The following is a 17,500-nucleotide window of genomic DNA, read 5'->3' as shown; positions in this document are numbered from 1 at the left end:
GTGCTGATGACAGTGGACACACACACCCCTGTACCAGCGAAGAGCCTTCTGACGAGGCCTGTGGAGGGAGGCCAGGGCCCTGACACAGCAGGAAAGAAGGACACGTTCAAAGTATGGTGGAAAGACGCAGGCAGGGAAGGAGGGAGGTGTGTGTGGTCTCGTCTGACCCGGATGCCCTGCGTGCGTTCTGGTGTTCTTTATGCGGTCTCACACACACACGCGCGCACGCGCACCCACTCCTTTCATTCACTCACTCTCCTCGTTTGCTTTCAGGCGCAGCAGAGGACTTAGCGGAGAGTAGAGGCACCTGAGGACGACCGGACAGAGGGAGGAGAACCACGGCCTGGTGAGTGAAGACCACTGAGGCACCGAGCGCCCACAGACCGCGCCATTAGCACGTCAATAGTTCGTAAAAGAACACTGTCTTTTGGCATTTCAAGACCTTTCAATGACAAAAGGATAACAGCATCACAGACTAGGGGCCTTTACTAAAACAATAACTGCTAACACAGTGGTTAACAAAAATGTTGGATTGAAGCAGCATCATGTGCAAACATGCCCAGGGGTAGGGGCGGGGTCCGCAGGGGGGGCTCCACACAGGGGCCCGAGAGAGGGCCACTGAGGGGGATGCAGTCCAACTGCTTACAGTGCATCAGGGCAGGTGTGGGCAGGGAAATTGCTATGGGTGTGTGTATGTGTGTGTGTGTGTGTGTGTGTGTGTGTGTGTGCGTGTGTGTGTGTGTGTGTGTGTGTGTGTGTGCTCCTGCAGTCAGGCCCTTTAGCACTTTGTAGTGGTCAAGAGTGTGTGTGTTGTCCACTATTGTATGGCCTACGGGGTTACTAAACTATAAAGCTCAGGTCCAGTGCTTGAGCTCTGCTCTCCTCCCCCCTGCAGCCGAAGCATTAATCCAGCTGTATATGGCAGTAGCACGGCCACTAATGACCCTACGACTCCTCTAACCCCTTACACTCACACACCAGGGCAGCAGGACACACACACACACAGCCACAGATATACAGATTTCTCCATATGCCCATTTCCTTATTTGAAGGCGCATAGCCCGGTCCTCGGCTCCGCATGCGTGTGGACAGTCTGGGTCTCGTCTTTAAGCTCAGCGTTTCATATCACCGCCAGAGCAGCGCGGCCTAAAACCACAGCACACAGGGACATCCTGCTCGTGTTTGTTTTAAGCTAAGCCTCTGAGTGTGCTCCTATATAAATATACACATGCACAAGCATTCCCTCAAACACACACACACAGCCTATGTTGTAGGATGTGAGCTGGTTGCTAAGCGAGTCCTCAGAAGCATTTGCGGTAAATCATAAACAGTTATTAAAACATGAGCATTAAAGGTGAGGGGGCGTGGGCTGGTGGGGTGGATCTGTGATGGATCCCGCTCATGCATGCACAGTGCTGCAGGACTGGCCCCTTCACCCAGACCACAACAAAGGGCTCATCCCAGCATGCTGACAGATGAGCGGCCATGACGGGACCCGTGGGACGGCACAAATTGAATTCCCGGCGCCCTTTAAAGTGCCAAGGCTGTGTGTTTAGCACATGGCGCGTGAGACTGGGTGGATGTTGGTGGCTTCCCATCATGCTCTGTAATGAGAGCACTGAAGTGCAAAGGCACAAACGCTGGTGGGTGGGTGTCAGCAGAGGGAGAGCGCCTCGCGCCGAGTGAGTCTATGGCGGGAAGCAGACTTGCTGTGAGGACTTCTTGGCCCGCACCCAATGAGAAGCGAGCGGGCAAATGCCGCATGTTTTATAGCATACAAGCCAAATCGAAAAGGATCGTGTTGTTCTGTTTGTCTTTCACCTGTGTTTGTACTTGCATGCGCGCGTGTGTTTCAAAGGAAAATGCCCCCTGGGCTGCTCGACTTGAAGGATCACAAACGGCAGAACGCAGGAAGCCAGTAAAACAGGTACGCCACCAATGGCCAGTCATAGTGCAAACCACATGACAATCGGCAAGCGTGAGGAAAGATGCTATGCCGTAAAAAGCTGTCACAAACTGCATGCACGCTCTATAATCATGAGCGCAGCAGTCACACGTCTGTGGTTAGTCCTACTTGCTGGTGCTACAGGACGTTTAGCAGGCAGGACGTTAGAGGAAGCGTGTGGCGAAGAGCACAAGAGTGACTGATAGCTGTGGGGTGGAGGGTACGGACAAAATCTAATGTGTAAAATCTAATATAAACTTGAAAGGGCATGAATTAGCATAATTACATTTGCATAAAGCCCTATTAGTGTTCCTTTGGTGTTAGTAATGTTGGTTTCTGAGTGTTCCTCTCTAAGCTGATATCTGTGCAGTACTGTGGCCTCTCCTCTTCTTTAAACTTTCAACCGCTGCACTTCTTGCTTACATCTTAATACCGCCCTCACCCGAGACTGATGAGAGGGACGTTCTTAGCAAACACTCCGGTAAGGAAAAGAGGAAGCCAGAAGTAAGGTTTATACACACAGATAGCTAAAGAAGTATGCAGGCGATCCAGTTACACCTGCGAGTTGCCCAGCGGCACGCGCACTGGTGTGTGCGTGCGTCTACTTCGCCACACAACAAAGATGAACATTGTCAGCGCAGCGCTAGCATATAGGTTTCAGCGGCTGGCGGTTGGCCCACTTTTATCAGCCCTCGTCCTGCTTGTCTGTGCTCGGTCTGCTGGGACGGAGCGGGGCGGCCGGCCCCTCTTGGCGGGCGACTGGCCGAGAAGAGCAGACCTGGCCTCGAGCCCTCGCCGCGGACGGCAGCGAGAAACGCAGCGGTACGTGTGAGGCGTTTGAGAATTCCTCTCATTCTCGCCATTCCTGTATGGAGAGACTCTGTGTGCATGCCTGTGTTCGGACTGGCGGAATGGACGAGAATGTGTTAATCACGCCGCACAGGTGACAGTGGCGTGCCTGAGTGAAGGAGGTTTTCTTACAGGTCTGGAATTTTCCAAACATTCCGGTCATGGGGGGTCTAGAGGTGGTAACTTGTGAAGTTGTGTCAGAGAGACGGAAAGGTATATTCCTGTCATCTTGCGGTACCCCCATAAGATGACCCGGGAGGGCTGTGGCGATGGCAACAAGGGTAAAATGATAAGAGTAGCTGGAATGAGGGCTGAAGTGTGTGCCTCTCTGCATATCAGCACGGCAGAACTGGGCGAGCCGGTCCAAACGCGTGCTCACACATACCGATGAATCACATGAGGAAAGAATGACGTGCACAAAGACAACGCACAAACACACGCGTACACACGTGCGTACTCCCTCTGTAATGATAAATGACCACGCGGGCGAGTCGGCTCGGCCTCCCCCGGCCGGCAGAAATGAAAATTCCAGGACGGTTGCCGGCTCTCTGCGGACGTTTGCATCATCTTTCCTGCTTGGCTGTTCCCTCCATCCTCCTGCTCGTGTTTAAGCGCCTGCAGCTGGAGCAGCTGCCGGCTCTGTACCATACTGTTGCACTGCATTTCCCTTCCCTCTGCGCTCTTCCGGCGTTCCGGCATGGGCTGTGAGCTTCCCTCTATGCATAAACCACTCCATCTTGGCCTTGGACTCGCAGCTCGAGCCCCACGAATTTTGCTGCACCTACTAGCACTAGCAGCTAATTCCCTGAAGCCAGACAGATGTGAGGAGTGGGAAAAACCGCGGGCACACAGGCATCTCTCCATACCCGTCGCGTTCTCAGTTAGCCGAGGAGAGACGCTAGGCAGGTCGAACATGGCTGCTTGCTGTCCCGCGTGGTTCGTGGTTAAGGGGTGACTTAAGGAGAGCAGGGTGGCCTCTGACCTTTGGGAGACCTCTGACCTTTGGTGCTTCTCTCCATAGATCTTAAACCTTTTGTAAAAGACAACTGTGTCCCTGCACTGAAGTGAGTTAAACTAATCTTGGGAGGAAATGTCTCAAATTGAATGCAGAACAACATTGACATTCTGTATTTGAGTTTTCTGAAAGGTATCACATGTGGAGCTAATCTAAATGAAGTATTCCTTAGTGTTGACTGATGTGGAGGGGAACGATAGTAGGGCTTTGTGTTAGAGATGGATCCCTGCACGCTGTCTCCCTGAGCTGGCTTCATTAAAGCAGACCACAGATAGACCCATGCTGAAGGAGGACCCAGAGCCAACCGTGTGTGTCTTTGCTGTCAGACTATTCAGAGGCGCAATGTCTGGCCTTTCCTAATCCCCCTGACAACAAAGGAGGAAAGAGACGTATCCTTAAGGCTTTTGAAAAGGCCCAGCTGTCCAAGAGTCCCTGTGTTCCTGAGGAGGGCCATGTGCAGCTCTTCCGCTCCACTCCGGGTGCCTCCCATCCCCGGAGCCCCGTCTGGCAGGGCCAGTGGCAGGCGTGCGACACACGCCACAGGTGTCGAGTTGCGGTGCACCCCGCGGGGAGAGAGCAGTGACATGCTCAGAGCACCTGCCTATGAAACCCTACCTGTGCATACCTGCAGCTAACGTGGCTACCCCCCACCCTCAACCCCCCGCTGTGTCGCCTAAGTGTAGCTCAAACAAAAGGGGAACGTGGGTTTGGCCCCTGCTGACATGCAGAGGTACAAAAGTGTTCCACTGACACCAGATGGGGGTTTAGACAACTAAACCCATTGCATGCTTTGTTGCCTTGTTATCAGGCGGCTTCAGAAGGGTGGACTGAGCTGGCAGGCTGAGATGGTTATCACCAGTGCAGCAAAGACATATCACATTCAGTGCGTTCATCTTAGGAGCGCTGGCCTTTAAAAAGCCTATTCAGATCCTCTGACTCTACAGCGGCCACTGCTACTGGCAACAGCCAATGTCCATCAAATATGATACCCTTTATGTGCAGTAGAAGCTGCTGACTTCAAACCACACCAAGACTTTACTTTCACAGCACAACATCCTCACACAGTTGAGGTCTGCTTTACAGAGCCACACGCTCCCACAGCCTTGTCTTTGTCTTCTCCACAGCACATGGTAAAATGGCGATGCCCTTACGTTGTCCTGGTGGCAGCTGCTTCAATCCCAGTCTTAAATGTTTATATAAAAAACATCACAAATGTTCAGTCTCCCAGGACAGCAAGAAGGAGACAACAGAAAAAGGGAGAGACTGACATCTGCTCCACATGCCTGCATTTTCGAAGTCAATTAAAAAACAACAACAAACAAAAAACCCATGGGCATCAATCACTCAAGAACAGAGATGGCTTTTCTTGTGCTTGGGCATAAGTGTATCAGATAAAGTGTTCACATAAAGTGCCTCTGCCCCCCATCCCATCCACTTCAAAGCTGCCAGGCTCTTAGATGCTCACTGACATGTGTGCCAGCCTTGATTTACAGTTGTTGCTTACTGCCACATGACCAATGGAATCTGGATCTTATGGCATGTTCACCTTTGAATGAGAGCAGAGGTGGAACAAAATATAAACTCGTTTCTGTCTAACAAGTCAAGTAACTGCCCAGACATGACCATCAGAAAGAGTGCAGCTGTCACTAAGGCATTTCACATCTGCGTGATGCCTGAAACCAATCCTCCAGGTTGCATTGTGGAATTCCTTCAGGTCCATACAGTACATTATTCACAGAGAACAGTCACCGACACACAGATGACCTACTATGCTTTGTTTCATTCCTCTCAGGCTGTAAAACATATGAGCATGGCCTCAATATTCAGAGATACACTGATCCTTTAAAGGCTTTACAGCAAAATCTAGATTTTATGTGGAAAACTGAACAAGTAACACCAGCAGTCAATAACAGTTTTGCTCCAAAGTTTCGCTCCAAATACCATAGTGTTACCTCAGTAAAACATATCTGACATTTCAACTCCCACAGCAGTTTCATAGTTAACATATCTGACATGGTTGAAGTTGTTGACAGTGAATTGTCGACAGCGAGATGTTGACAGCGAGATGTTGACAGCGTCTTTAAATCTTCCTTGTCTTAACTGTGCCCGTTTCTCCTGATCTCTCGCGCGTTCATGCTGCCATGGCGCTTTGTTTTACGGCCCTGCACTGTCATGTTGAAGGATGGTAGGGGGGTTGTGGTTGTGGTGGTGATGCATTGTGGGTAATGGGGCCCAGCTGTGGCCCAGAGGTGGGGGGAGGCAGTGGTCCTGGGGAGCTTTCAGATAGGGGTGCATCAGGGAGTCTGCTGTGGTCTTTCACTGGGACATTCTAGGGTACTCGCTCTAGGGTACCTAGGCTTTTCGGCAGTGGCGACATTCTTCACCCGGGGGACTAGTTGCCCAATAACAAAGAGCCATGCGTGGTTCGCTCACTCCTACCTCTCGCGTAAGGGCTAGCTTAGTGACCCTTTTCTAACCTCCCTTCACAGCCCTCCTTACACAGTCTGGACCCCCAGCTGTCTCTGCGCCCCATGTTCAGTGCCCAGGCCCTCTGGGGAATATAAGGACTCTTGACATGGCTCTTGTGACTCTAATTGCTATGGCCCACTTCACTTCACAAGAGTCAACTCCTGGTCTTGCTCACTTCCTCTGCTGCTGGCAAAGTCTTTCTTTTTTCTCTTTCCCTCATTCTTGTTTTTCTTTTACCTTCAGGTTTTCAAAAGAAAGCCAAGGAGATAAGGAGTGGAATCTTAAAAACAAAAAACAAAAAACAAAGAAAGATTCTTACAGCTCATCTTTGGTTTTCTCCTTTTGTACTCACCATGTCTCTCTGGTAAAAGCTTTATGCAAGATGGTTCCTGTATGACGGCAGCCCACCGCTTGAAACAGCAGCTCAGTTTCGGCAGTGAATATAGCTCTCTTAATAATATAGTGAAATTTATCCCAAGCTATGCAGAGGACCAGATGTTATAACAATAGTTTAATGATGAAAGGGAGAATAAAGTGAGACATCCTCTGTCTGGTTAGTCATTAGTTTGCTAAAATTCTGAAGCTGCCCTGAAAAGGACCCTTGGCACTTAGGAGAAATTATTATTAAGATAAGCCCTTCAAACTCAGCCACCGCACATCCCAAGAATGTTTAAACAGAGACGGTATGGGGGGAGACAGGAGGAAATTACAAAGCTGAAAGACTAAGCCAAATCTTGGCGCCTGGACCAAATGACAGCCTCATCACGTAGACCTGACAAGTCTACACTCCCTTTGTGCTTTGTCCCCCTGGCCCATAATGCACAGGCACTTAAGTTCAAACCCCTACAGTTAGAAGTCACTCAGCACAACTAGGGAAGGGAGATTTGAAGTCAATCCTAGGAGGTGGTCCTCATTTGGTGGACGATAAGAGGCTCTGGCTGCAACAAAAAGCAAGAGAAGGGGAGCTCAACTGCAAGGTAACGCAGGGGGTTATCTGGAATCAGCCTGAGCTCTGCCTCTAGACTGAGAATGGTTGTCTCTGCACTGAAAACGTTTCTGTCTGTGGACTGAGAATGACTCTTACTCTATACTGCTGATGTGGATGTCTCTCTTTACAAATATTAAATATAAGAGAGAAAGAAAAGAGGCAAGAAAACGAGGAAGTGTAAACAGAAAAAGGATGAAATCACTGTTTTCAAACAAAACACCCGGCCCGCTATCTTTTTTCAAGAACTCCCCCCTCAAGTTCCTTTGCCAGACACATGCCTCCATCCATCTGGGCCCTTCCCCTGATCCTGCATATTCTCAGAAGGTCCTGGGGGTCCTGCAACCCCCACTCTTTCCACCACCTTCTTCTACGTCTGAATTTCATCACTTCTGATAGGACAGAACGTCGCAGACGGGTGTCCCCACACACCAACCGCTGCACTCTATGGATCAAGAAGGATTCCGCCCAGGTCGAGCAGCCTTTTAAACGCTCGATCCGGGCCTCCCTGTGGTAAGCTGTGGTCAGAAATGGACCTTGCCCTCCAAACTAGGGCGCCATCATGGATGCTTTTTTGTTTCTGCTTCTCTGCTCACCTCCTCCAGCTTTCACTTTGTGCTCAGCTGGTCTTTCTCCTTTCTCACATTGCGCTGTTTTACCCTGCGGGTCGGCTACAGGAGAAGCAGCAGCCATCTTTTTCTCCAGCTGGGTCTGTTTTTGCCTTTTTCTCCCTCGCCTACACAAACTTCCTTGTGGCTTGAATCTCATTTCTTTGCACCGTTCCTTGAGCCAACACATTATGCTCTATTCCTTCCAAACAAGTGTTCGTATTCTCAACTGCTCTTGAAAGATGTCAACAGCTCTTAGTCATGTTCTACAGTGTTCATTTATAGAAGCTCTCCTCCCAAAATGGCATGCACGCAGTTGTCTCTACAAAGTAATAAAGTCAAATTAATTCAGTTGAGTAAATTCCCACGGTACTCAGAAAGCCAAGCAGCATAGGACAACAATGACCCATGCCCCTGGGAGACTAACTGACCGTAACGCAGTGTGTTCTGCTTGTTGTCTTATCTGCATTGTCTGGTTCCAATGTGAGTTTTCCAGCAGCACCTGCAATAAAACCAGTTAGGCAATAAAACTAATTAGGCTTCCTGCGCTTCATAGGTCACTGACCACAGATCAGCAGTTTCTCTGCCCATGTGTTGGTTATCAGAATTCCTATGGTAATTTATTACTCTAGTAAAGTGTCTTTGCGTGAGTGGCAATTTGGTACATGAGATTTGATCGATAGTGACTTGCACCATTCTTGCAATGACCCTGAAAAGTCATTAAGATCTCAACGATCAACATCATTCCTTGACTGTGGCAGGCATGCATTTAAAAACGGACCCACTCCACCAGAATGATACCACCTCAGACCTTGTAAGGCCTGGGACTCCAGCCCCAGGGGATACTGGGTGATACCCTAACACACTGGGCTGGCCTCCCTCTGACCCTTTGCTCTTTATTTGATCTCCTTCCTTGGCCATGACGTTTCAGGCATTTCCTTTAGTCCCATGTCCAGGAGAAGCATTATTAAATGGTAACAGGCAGATTGTCAAAAAAAACACCAGAGGCCATGTGTAAGAGTCTTTGACAGTTTGGCAGTCGCCCACAATTTTTGTTTGGGCATACTTGCAACTAAACCTGCTTTCAGAGGAGAAAGGTTACATCACTGCCGGTGAATTAAGGCTAAGGAGACACAGAAAGCAAAATGCCCAAACTGGCTCTGTTCCTTTTGGACATCCTTCTTGGTAGTTGAGCTATGATCCACTACTGCCGTTCAACTTGTCTATTTAGAACGTGACTCATGGGACCTGATCTCCTCAGGTAACCTCCAGTGCTAAGAGGCATTACAGCAGTGAACACATTAATGCCGTACTTCCTTTTGCAAGTACATGGGCCTGATATCAGAGTCTAACAGAAGCTACTAGATGAACTGTGGGAATAGGCTTGGATATAAGATAATACAAGTGAAAGGTCTTGACAATACTTAGACTTTAGCAAAAACCCTGACTGTTGTCTTGTTATTGCAGCTTGACATGATAAATTTAGACAAAACAAATAAAGTTATTTTTCTTTCTTAGGTTAATCACAGAGACAAACCACAAACTATTCAAAAGGAATTGTTCAACGACTGCAGAGGTTGTAAGAAACAAACAAACAAACAGAATCAGTGGATTATATTATTCTAAATGATTAATGGGCCTGAGGGTTTAAGGTGTGCTAGTCAGTGACAGAGGGAGAAGCAAAGATGAAGCCATGAGAGAGCTGGAGGTTTTCACCAAGGTTGAAACCTTTATAACCATCCCCTTAAACAGCTCCCACAGCACAGAATGCACTTTAATAGCATGCTGGGGAAACTAAACCTGGCAAACAGTTTACCCTCCTAACAGAAACCAGGTAAGGTGTCAAATAACTACCAAAATGCATTTGCATCTACAGGTGTCTCTCTAATAAGACCACACTGACCCCAAAGTATTTAAGTGTCAAAAGTTTCCATTACAGCAGTGTGTGAAATATGCCTTTACACGTATTCCTCATTAACATCAGTCAGTAATAAAGGAAACAAAGAACGAAAACACCAGAAAATAAATCAGAAATCAGGCCATTTTGCCTTCATGACATGTTTTCAAAGGGCTGAAAATTATGGTTCTCGGGTTGTCTGAGTACTCTCCAATAAAAGAGAGCTTCACCTCAAAATGAACTTCAGATTTAAACCCCCACCACACACACCCACACGCACAGTCCTGAGAGATAAGGAACAGTCTCCTCTGTACATTTCAAATCTACTAACTCTCATGATTAATCTCCTACTAAAGAATGATGAACGGCTTCCTTAGCGCAGCTCAGCTGGCGTCTTTTCTTGGCTGAATCTTAAATTCTGACTGTCTCTTTCTCTCTTCCAATGTCCATGATTATGGTCATGTCTGGTTTGAGCACAGGTGAGCCCAGTGATTTCATTTCAACATTGCTGACTGCAGACCTTTTTTTCCTGAGCAGTGTTTTCTCCACGTTTCTGGGTATGGGTTATTTTGTGACTCTGACAGTAATCTGGGTCTAGTATTTAACCTATACTATTAGAACAACAGATATAACAATAAAGACGCACATTCTTCACACTTCTTTGCACGTTACCAGTTCTGCATATCATGACGTTGACAGTTGATTCAGCTTTGTGTTGGTTTTTTGTATAATACGCTTCTGAAATGTGTAGAATAAGTGACAGTCCATGTAAAGTTGAAAACAGCACTCAGGCATCCACACTATTGTACTCTACAGTATCATCTTATGTTGACACAAATAACATGGGAAGAGGGTCACAGTCATTGTGAAAAGTCCCTGCAGGCCCAGAGATAACCAGCACTACCTCCTGCTCATGGAATTACAAGTCACCATTTAATTACTCAGTTTACTTGGTTTGTGTTGCAGCGGTAGACCGTGTATCTAGCTACATAATAAAGGTTTTGAAAGAGACTGATCCTAAAGAGATTTTGAAGAGATGGAAAAAGACATGTATGTTAAATGTAAGCATTAAACATGATTCTCACTCTAAAGAATAAAGAACAATGTTTGGTCTTGCTAACAGCAAATTAGTTTATTAGTGTTTATGATAACCTTCGCCCATATTTTGTGCATAAATACATATGTCAGTGCTCTACAAAATATAGGTGCTTGAACCTGAGTCTTGCTGCATCATAACTCAGAGTGCAGCCTAGTATTTATTAGGTGAGCATTTACAGGTCATTTACGTGATCGTGTCTTTTTATTTATTTCAGGCTCTAAGGGGTGTGTGAGAGCAGCGACATGAAGCCCCTTCTGCTGTCCCTGCTTGTCTGCATCCTCCTGCCACCTTTCGCCCTTGCCAGCTTCTGCCCCAAGGACTGCGCTTGTACCAGCCCAGACTCCATTATCTGTTTCCAGCGCCGAGCCGCGACCATGCCGTCCGGTGTGCCGCCGCTGACCAAAAACCTCTATGTCTTCCAGAATGGCATTGAGAGCCTGCACCGGGATGAATTCATCGGGCTGGAGAACCTGGAGTTGCTAGACTTAAGTCAGAACAAGATAACTCAGCTGCCAAATCACGTGTTTGAGACGCTCACTTCCCTCCGCAACCTGGACCTCTCGTCTAACCAAATTAATCACATTTCCCAGGATAGCTTTGCCGGCCTGGAATTGCTGGAGAGGCTATATCTGTATAACAATGCCATAACAAGCATCCACCCTGCCGCCTTTGATGGTCTGGAGCAGCTGCTTGAGCTAAAATTGCAGGGGAACAAGCTGACCATGTTGCCTCCTCTCAAAATGCCCCGCCTGCTCCTGCTAGACCTGCGGTTGAATATGATTCCTTCCCCAGGGCCAACTGACCTTCAGACCCCAAAACTGGAGTCACTGAAGCTGGGTGGACTAGGGATAAAGAACCTGAATGAGGAACTCCTGGGTAGCTTCAAGAACCTGCATGAGCTGGACATCTCGAACAACCAGCTAAATGCTTTTCCTCCTATACTGCGGGAAGCAAGAGGCCTGGTCATACTCAGTATGGCTGGTAATCCCATGGGTCCTCTGAGGTGGGAAGACTTTGGGTACCTGGCAGAGCTCCAGGAGCTGGACATCAGCAACCTCAGTTTGCAGAGCCTGCCGGAGAGCATGACTCAGCTTTTCCCTAACCTCAAGAGACTTACTGTTGCAGAGAACCCATTTAACTGCCTCTGCACGATGGCTTGGTTTCCCAGCTGGCTGTGGGACCAACAGATCCAGCTGGGCAGGACAGAGGAGACACGCTGTCATTTTCCACCACGGAATGCAGGAGAGGTTCTGGAGAGACTGAAGCATCGGGACTTCGGATGCCCCACAACTACCACCATCACTACCAGCACGCTTAAGACCACCACACAGGCCCCTGCCTTGATCACCACTGTGCACAGTACGACGCACGCCACTCCCCTTCTCAAGCCTAGCGATGACCCATTGATGGAGGCTGGCAGTGACCTGCCACCACTAGTCCCAGCTTCCCCCAGCAGCATTACAGACTTAGATGTGAGGTTTAGCTTGTGTCTGTCTAACATCTGCTTAAACGGAGGCACGTGTTGGGTGGACCGTCAAGGTCACCATGAGTGCACTTGTCCACGTGGGACATCAGGGAAATACTGCCAGAACGAAGATGACCCGCCTCCATCTGAGGATGTCACTACAGCAACAGTTACTATGGAGCCAGAGATCATTGCTCAGATCGTGAAGAGCTCATCTATACTGCTGGACCTCCATCGCTACATTGAGATGCGGCCATACATCCGGGGGGTCAGGCTGACCTACAGAAACCTCTCGGGGGCAGATAAACGCCCCAAGCAGCTCAATATACCAGCCTCTTACCCGGAGTATACGCTGCGCGGACTCCAACCCAATTCCACGTACTCCGTGTGCGCTAGTCCGCTGGGTGAACCCAGTGATGTGGACAGCATGTGCACAGAGGTGCGGACTTCCAGCCAGCAGGCCGCCACCGCACGAATGGAGGACCGACAGCTCACCACGACGCTCGTGCCAGCAGTGGCTATTCTTCTCCTGTTGGTGCTGGTAGCTGTTGCTGTGGGTGTGGCTTGCTACATGCACAGGAAACGAACACATCTAGAACTGGAGTGTAACCATTCACAGCTGGAGTTGGAGGGGGTTAAGGCGGGCTTGGACAATGGGACCCTCCCCCAAAAACAGTCCGAGAGTTTGTTCACTCCATCAGTTGTGCAGAATGGTGCACTGGACTACGAGGTGCAGCTCATGCAGGAGCACAACACTGCTAACAACAACACAAACTCTTTAAAGCCATCTTACTTTTGATATCGGAGGCTGTTTTATTTTAATGCGTAAACTACATGGCTCTTTTTAATAAAACAGGTCAAATGTCTATATGCCTACTCGAAGGGGACAAACCAGCAAGTCAGTCCTTAATTAGGGGAAAAAAAAAGTCTTTTTTATACCCCTTTATGTGCCTTCAGTCACATCAGTTGTAACCACAACTGACTGACCCCGATTATTCAGCACAACATAGCGTGAACTGTGAACCCTCTAATGAATATAATCAGTTTGGAAACCTTAAAAGCATTGGAAGGACTCTGATGCATGTTATCAGAATTTAAAAGACCAAGTCGTGTCTCCCTAGTGAATACATCCTCCAGCTCTATCTGACCTGTGCCTCTCGATGCATTACGCAGCTTTATATGGGACATACTGAGACTGCCGCGAAACAGCTATCCCCAAATTAAAAACTGAACAAATTTTAGGCAACGTTTTGCTGTGTAGCACCTGCGTGACAGTCAAGAGGCGTTACTTGCTGTGAGCAAATGTCCAACATCAGCGCTGGAAAATGAACTGTGGACTGCTTCCCTCGTCCACCGGCTAAGGCTGGGCAGGCTTGTGCTAGTGAGACATGAAGTCAGCACTTCTGTGTGAGCTTGTATATTTTGTTACTGTATTACTATTTTTGTCTGTATTTTATACACACATCACTGTTGTCAGGCCTCTTTCCTTCACTTCTTGCTACTAATAAGCAGGAAAAAACCAAGAGATTAAGACCTTTGAAGATTAAAACTCGAATGTACCGCCAAGTCAGTAAAAGGCTTTACCCTACAAATGTCAGACAGTCTTAAGTGGTTGAAGGTCTGTGCAGCCTTGAAACTAAATCTCCTTCACTCTTTGGTCTCCTTCACACATAGGGGAGGTTCAGCTCATCAGGATAACCGAAGTTCCAAAAGTAAACTCAAATTCCCACTGAAGCATGATACACTTAGCATTGCTTCAGACACGTAGCCATATGAAGTACTTCAAACCACACGTAAAAGCAAACCAGAAACTTTGCCTTAAAGCCTTTTTTACGGCTTCGTTTATCATTTATTTCCCCTGGGCACTGCACTCGTACTATAGCACGGGTAGGAAAGTACGTGAATACTTTTCCTACAGGTAAAATTAACCTCTCCACCATTAAGCAGTTGTCTAGCCAAGCTTTGCTCATATGTTTCAAATGCTCATAGTCAAGATTTAGCAAGGGAACGGCATGCTCTGCTGAGTCCTGTCACTGAGCTAAGGCGCTATGTGAAGTGAGGGAGAAAAAGAAGAATTTATGCAATCAAGATTTACACAACATTCCCCAAGCTTAAGCCAACGTCTCAAACGAGAATCAGAACGATGCGGTACGCAGCTACACATCAAGACTATCGGCCAATACCTGAACAAACACAGCATCATGCATGCCACCCAGTACGTATCACCAGACACAAAAGCGTTTTAAACTGGGCAAACCCCCACATCAATACACCACATCTGTTTAGCAAAAGATTGTGCACAACAGTCAAGAGGCTTAGTATAAGCCCTGCGATTTGGGCTGAGGGAAAAGCCGCAGTCGCGGACGTCATCATTCTTAACCCTCGCTTAGCTTCCCTGTGAGCCTCAGGGAGAAGGCAGACAGTGTGCCCTTTGGCCTCTGTGAGGAACTCTATTACTGTTTCAGCACTTGGTCAATTAAGCTTTAGACAATCATGGCAATGCCCGCTTTTGAAAACACAGCCTTGTCCAACACGCCGTCTGAATGGCACAGTTATCAGTGGGTGGGAGCATCCTAACTGGAACATGAGTGTTAACGGTTTGAAGCATTGGAAATATTCCTGAATATTTTCGATATGTTTGTGACTATTTTTCCCTGTTAATTTTGGGAAATTCTTTTTTGTGTGTCCTGTCTATTCAGAAGTATGTATATTTGTAACTTGCAAATGTTTAAATAAATCAGCACAAAAAACTAAAACTAAAAAGCCATAAATTAACATGTGTATTGTTCTCAGTAAGACTACCTGAACATGAGTAAACTGCCTCTCACTGTCTGAATCTTTAAAAAAGCCACAAACTGACTCATAGTTTTGTATATTTGTTTTTTGCTCTCTAACCGTCAAGTTCTGGGCTTTTAAAGCTGTTTTACTGAGAGAGCTAGCCTCCGCACTAGCCTTTTAAAGCTGTTTTACTGAGAGAGCTAGCCTCCGCACTAGCCTTCCGCGCTGGGCTAGTGAGAGTACCACCCGCAGCAAACTTTTACGACACTGTTTAGGATTTAGAGTGAGGTATCAGCCTTCTGATTTATGGGGAAAAACCTGAGGTCAATGGAAGAAAGTGATGGGAAACACATGCCCAAATATAATAAGCATATTCTCTCACACACACACACACACACCCTTCACCACTCCTGTGTGTAACTCACTACAATTTTGAATATGTATTTACATATTTATTTTTTGCATATTTATAACTGATAACTGACCACCCACACATTAAGAGCTGGCAGGAGCAAAATAGAGAAGCTTAATGGACTGCATATGCATGTACGCACACATGCACGCACACGCACGCACGCACACACACACGCACGCACGCACACACACATGCATGCACAAGCACACAAAGAACCACTTCCTAGGGTTGGCAGAGATACAACAATCCAGCTGCAAACTGCTGTTGTTCAAACATCTTAACAACACAAACACATAAAACAGGTCACTGCTGTCCAACAGACAAAAAAAAAAAGATTTCCATTTGTTAGCAGGAGACCAACCATGTCATACAAATAATACACATATAAACACACGCTCAGACCCCCCCCCACACACACACCGTTTAGACTGCGCTCCTTCCTCTACTCTCCACTCGTCCCACTCACCTTCCTTACAATCAATTGTCTCATTACTTCCAACCTTTCCAAACCTGCTGACAACAGAGGCCTGTAATAACTGGACCTACAGATAACTGGGCATGGCTAGTGGAATGAAGCCATGGTGAGAATTAAACCCCTGTTACGCAACCACATCAATCCCAGCCGGCCCCCAAAACACTGGCCGCTGTGTGTGGACGGTGGGCAGGTAGCTGAGCGTGCGTGCGCGCGTGCATTTCTCTCCTCTCTCGCACTCAGTGAAACAGCCATTCTTTATTCTGAGAACTGAAGAGCCCAGGCCCTCTGGCGCCGTTCCAAACCCACTACTCAAGCTGAGCTCCTCAAAGAGCTATTGTAGCCATGTGGACTGCCATTTTTATAGAGAAATTATCTTCCAAAAATTCCACCAAAAATTACTGCTGAGTAAATATTTTTCCTGCTCATTATTTTGTCTCTCTCTCTCTCTCTCTCTCTCTCTCTCATTTTTTTTCTTTTAACCGGTTTTGCTTCCAAATTTTAGTTTGGGGTGCCGGGGGTGGTGGTACGGAGGGCTGTGATGCTGTGTTAAAACACAGGGTGACAACAGTCATCGCCCTCTTAGAATTTCTTCCGTCCTTTGTTTGAGGACTTTGGTTCTTGATATATTTCAATGCTGTATCTGACTCCTTTGGTTTTATACTGTGTGTATATATATGTGTGTGTGTGTGTGTGTGTGTGTGTGTGTGTGTGAGTGTGAGTGTGTATAAAAGAGCAGTGCTAGGACTACCCAAAACGTAAGTGTAGTCAAAATACAGCTACAGACCATGCCAAAAGAGTTGAAAAGAAAGGTTCTTAATGAGGAAAAGAAGGATTCAATTGTAGCTTTACTGGCAGAGGGATACAGTGAGCGTTACGTTGCTTCTATCTTGAAGATTTCGAAAACTACGGTTTGTAAGAAAAAGGTCAAGCAGCAAAAACATTTCAGACAACAAGGGCTACAGACTGGCAGAGATCGAAAACGACGCTCTACCAACCGTGGTAATCGCCACCTCATTTAAATGTCACTTAACAACCGTAAAATGACATCAGGTGACCTACAAAAAGAATGGCATGCAACAGCTGGGGTGAATTGCACAGAGAGACAGTTCGAAACAGGCTTCTGGAGGCAGGGCTGAAGTCATGCAAAGCTAGAAAAAAGCCCTTCATCAATGAGAAGCAAAGAAGAGCCAGACTGAAGTTTGCAAAAGACCATAAGGATTAGTCAGTAGAGGACTGGAGTAAGGTCATCTTCTCTGATGAGTGCAATTTTCAGCTTTGTCCAACACCTGGTCATGTAATGGTTAGACGGAGACCTGGAGAGGCCTACAAGCCAGAGTGTCTTGCACCCACTGTGAAATTTGGTGCAGGATCGGTGATGATTTGGGGGTGTTTCAGCAAGGCTGGAATCAGGCAGATTTGTCTTTGTGAAGGACACATGAATCACGCCACTTACAAAACTGTGTTGCTTCCTTCTGCTCTGATAATGTTCCCCAACTCTGA

At 47.3% G+C, this 17,500-nt stretch overlaps 2 protein-coding genes across 3 annotated transcripts in view; one reads left to right on the top strand and one right to left on the bottom strand.

The window, feature by feature from the left end:
* Positions 1-15,186, top strand: part of vasnb (vasorin b) — a 22,011-nt gene extending 6,825 nt beyond the window's left edge. Inside the window, exons 2-3 of the mRNA XM_027009130.2 lie at positions 274-346; positions 11,082-15,186. Of these exons, the coding sequence (XP_026864931.2) occupies positions 11,110-13,131 (2,022 nt within the window). The 5' untranslated portion in view covers positions 274-346; positions 11,082-11,109 and the 3' untranslated portion in view covers positions 13,132-15,186. The remainder of the gene's footprint in view (positions 1-273; positions 347-11,081) is intronic.
* The window catches only part of coro7 (coronin 7), a 102,715-nt gene that overhangs the window by 31,305 nt on the left and 53,910 nt on the right, over positions 1-17,500 (bottom strand). The gene's annotated exons all lie outside the window — the stretch shown is intronic.

The sequence above is a fragment of the Electrophorus electricus genome, chromosome 1 (genome assembly GCF_013358815.1).
Source record: "Electrophorus electricus isolate fEleEle1 chromosome 1, fEleEle1.pri, whole genome shotgun sequence".
In the NCBI taxonomy this organism is placed as follows: domain Eukaryota; kingdom Metazoa; phylum Chordata; class Actinopteri; order Gymnotiformes; family Gymnotidae; genus Electrophorus; species Electrophorus electricus.
The sequence above is the reverse complement of the archived record's forward strand: the minus strand, read 5'-3'. Positions and strand labels throughout refer to the sequence as shown.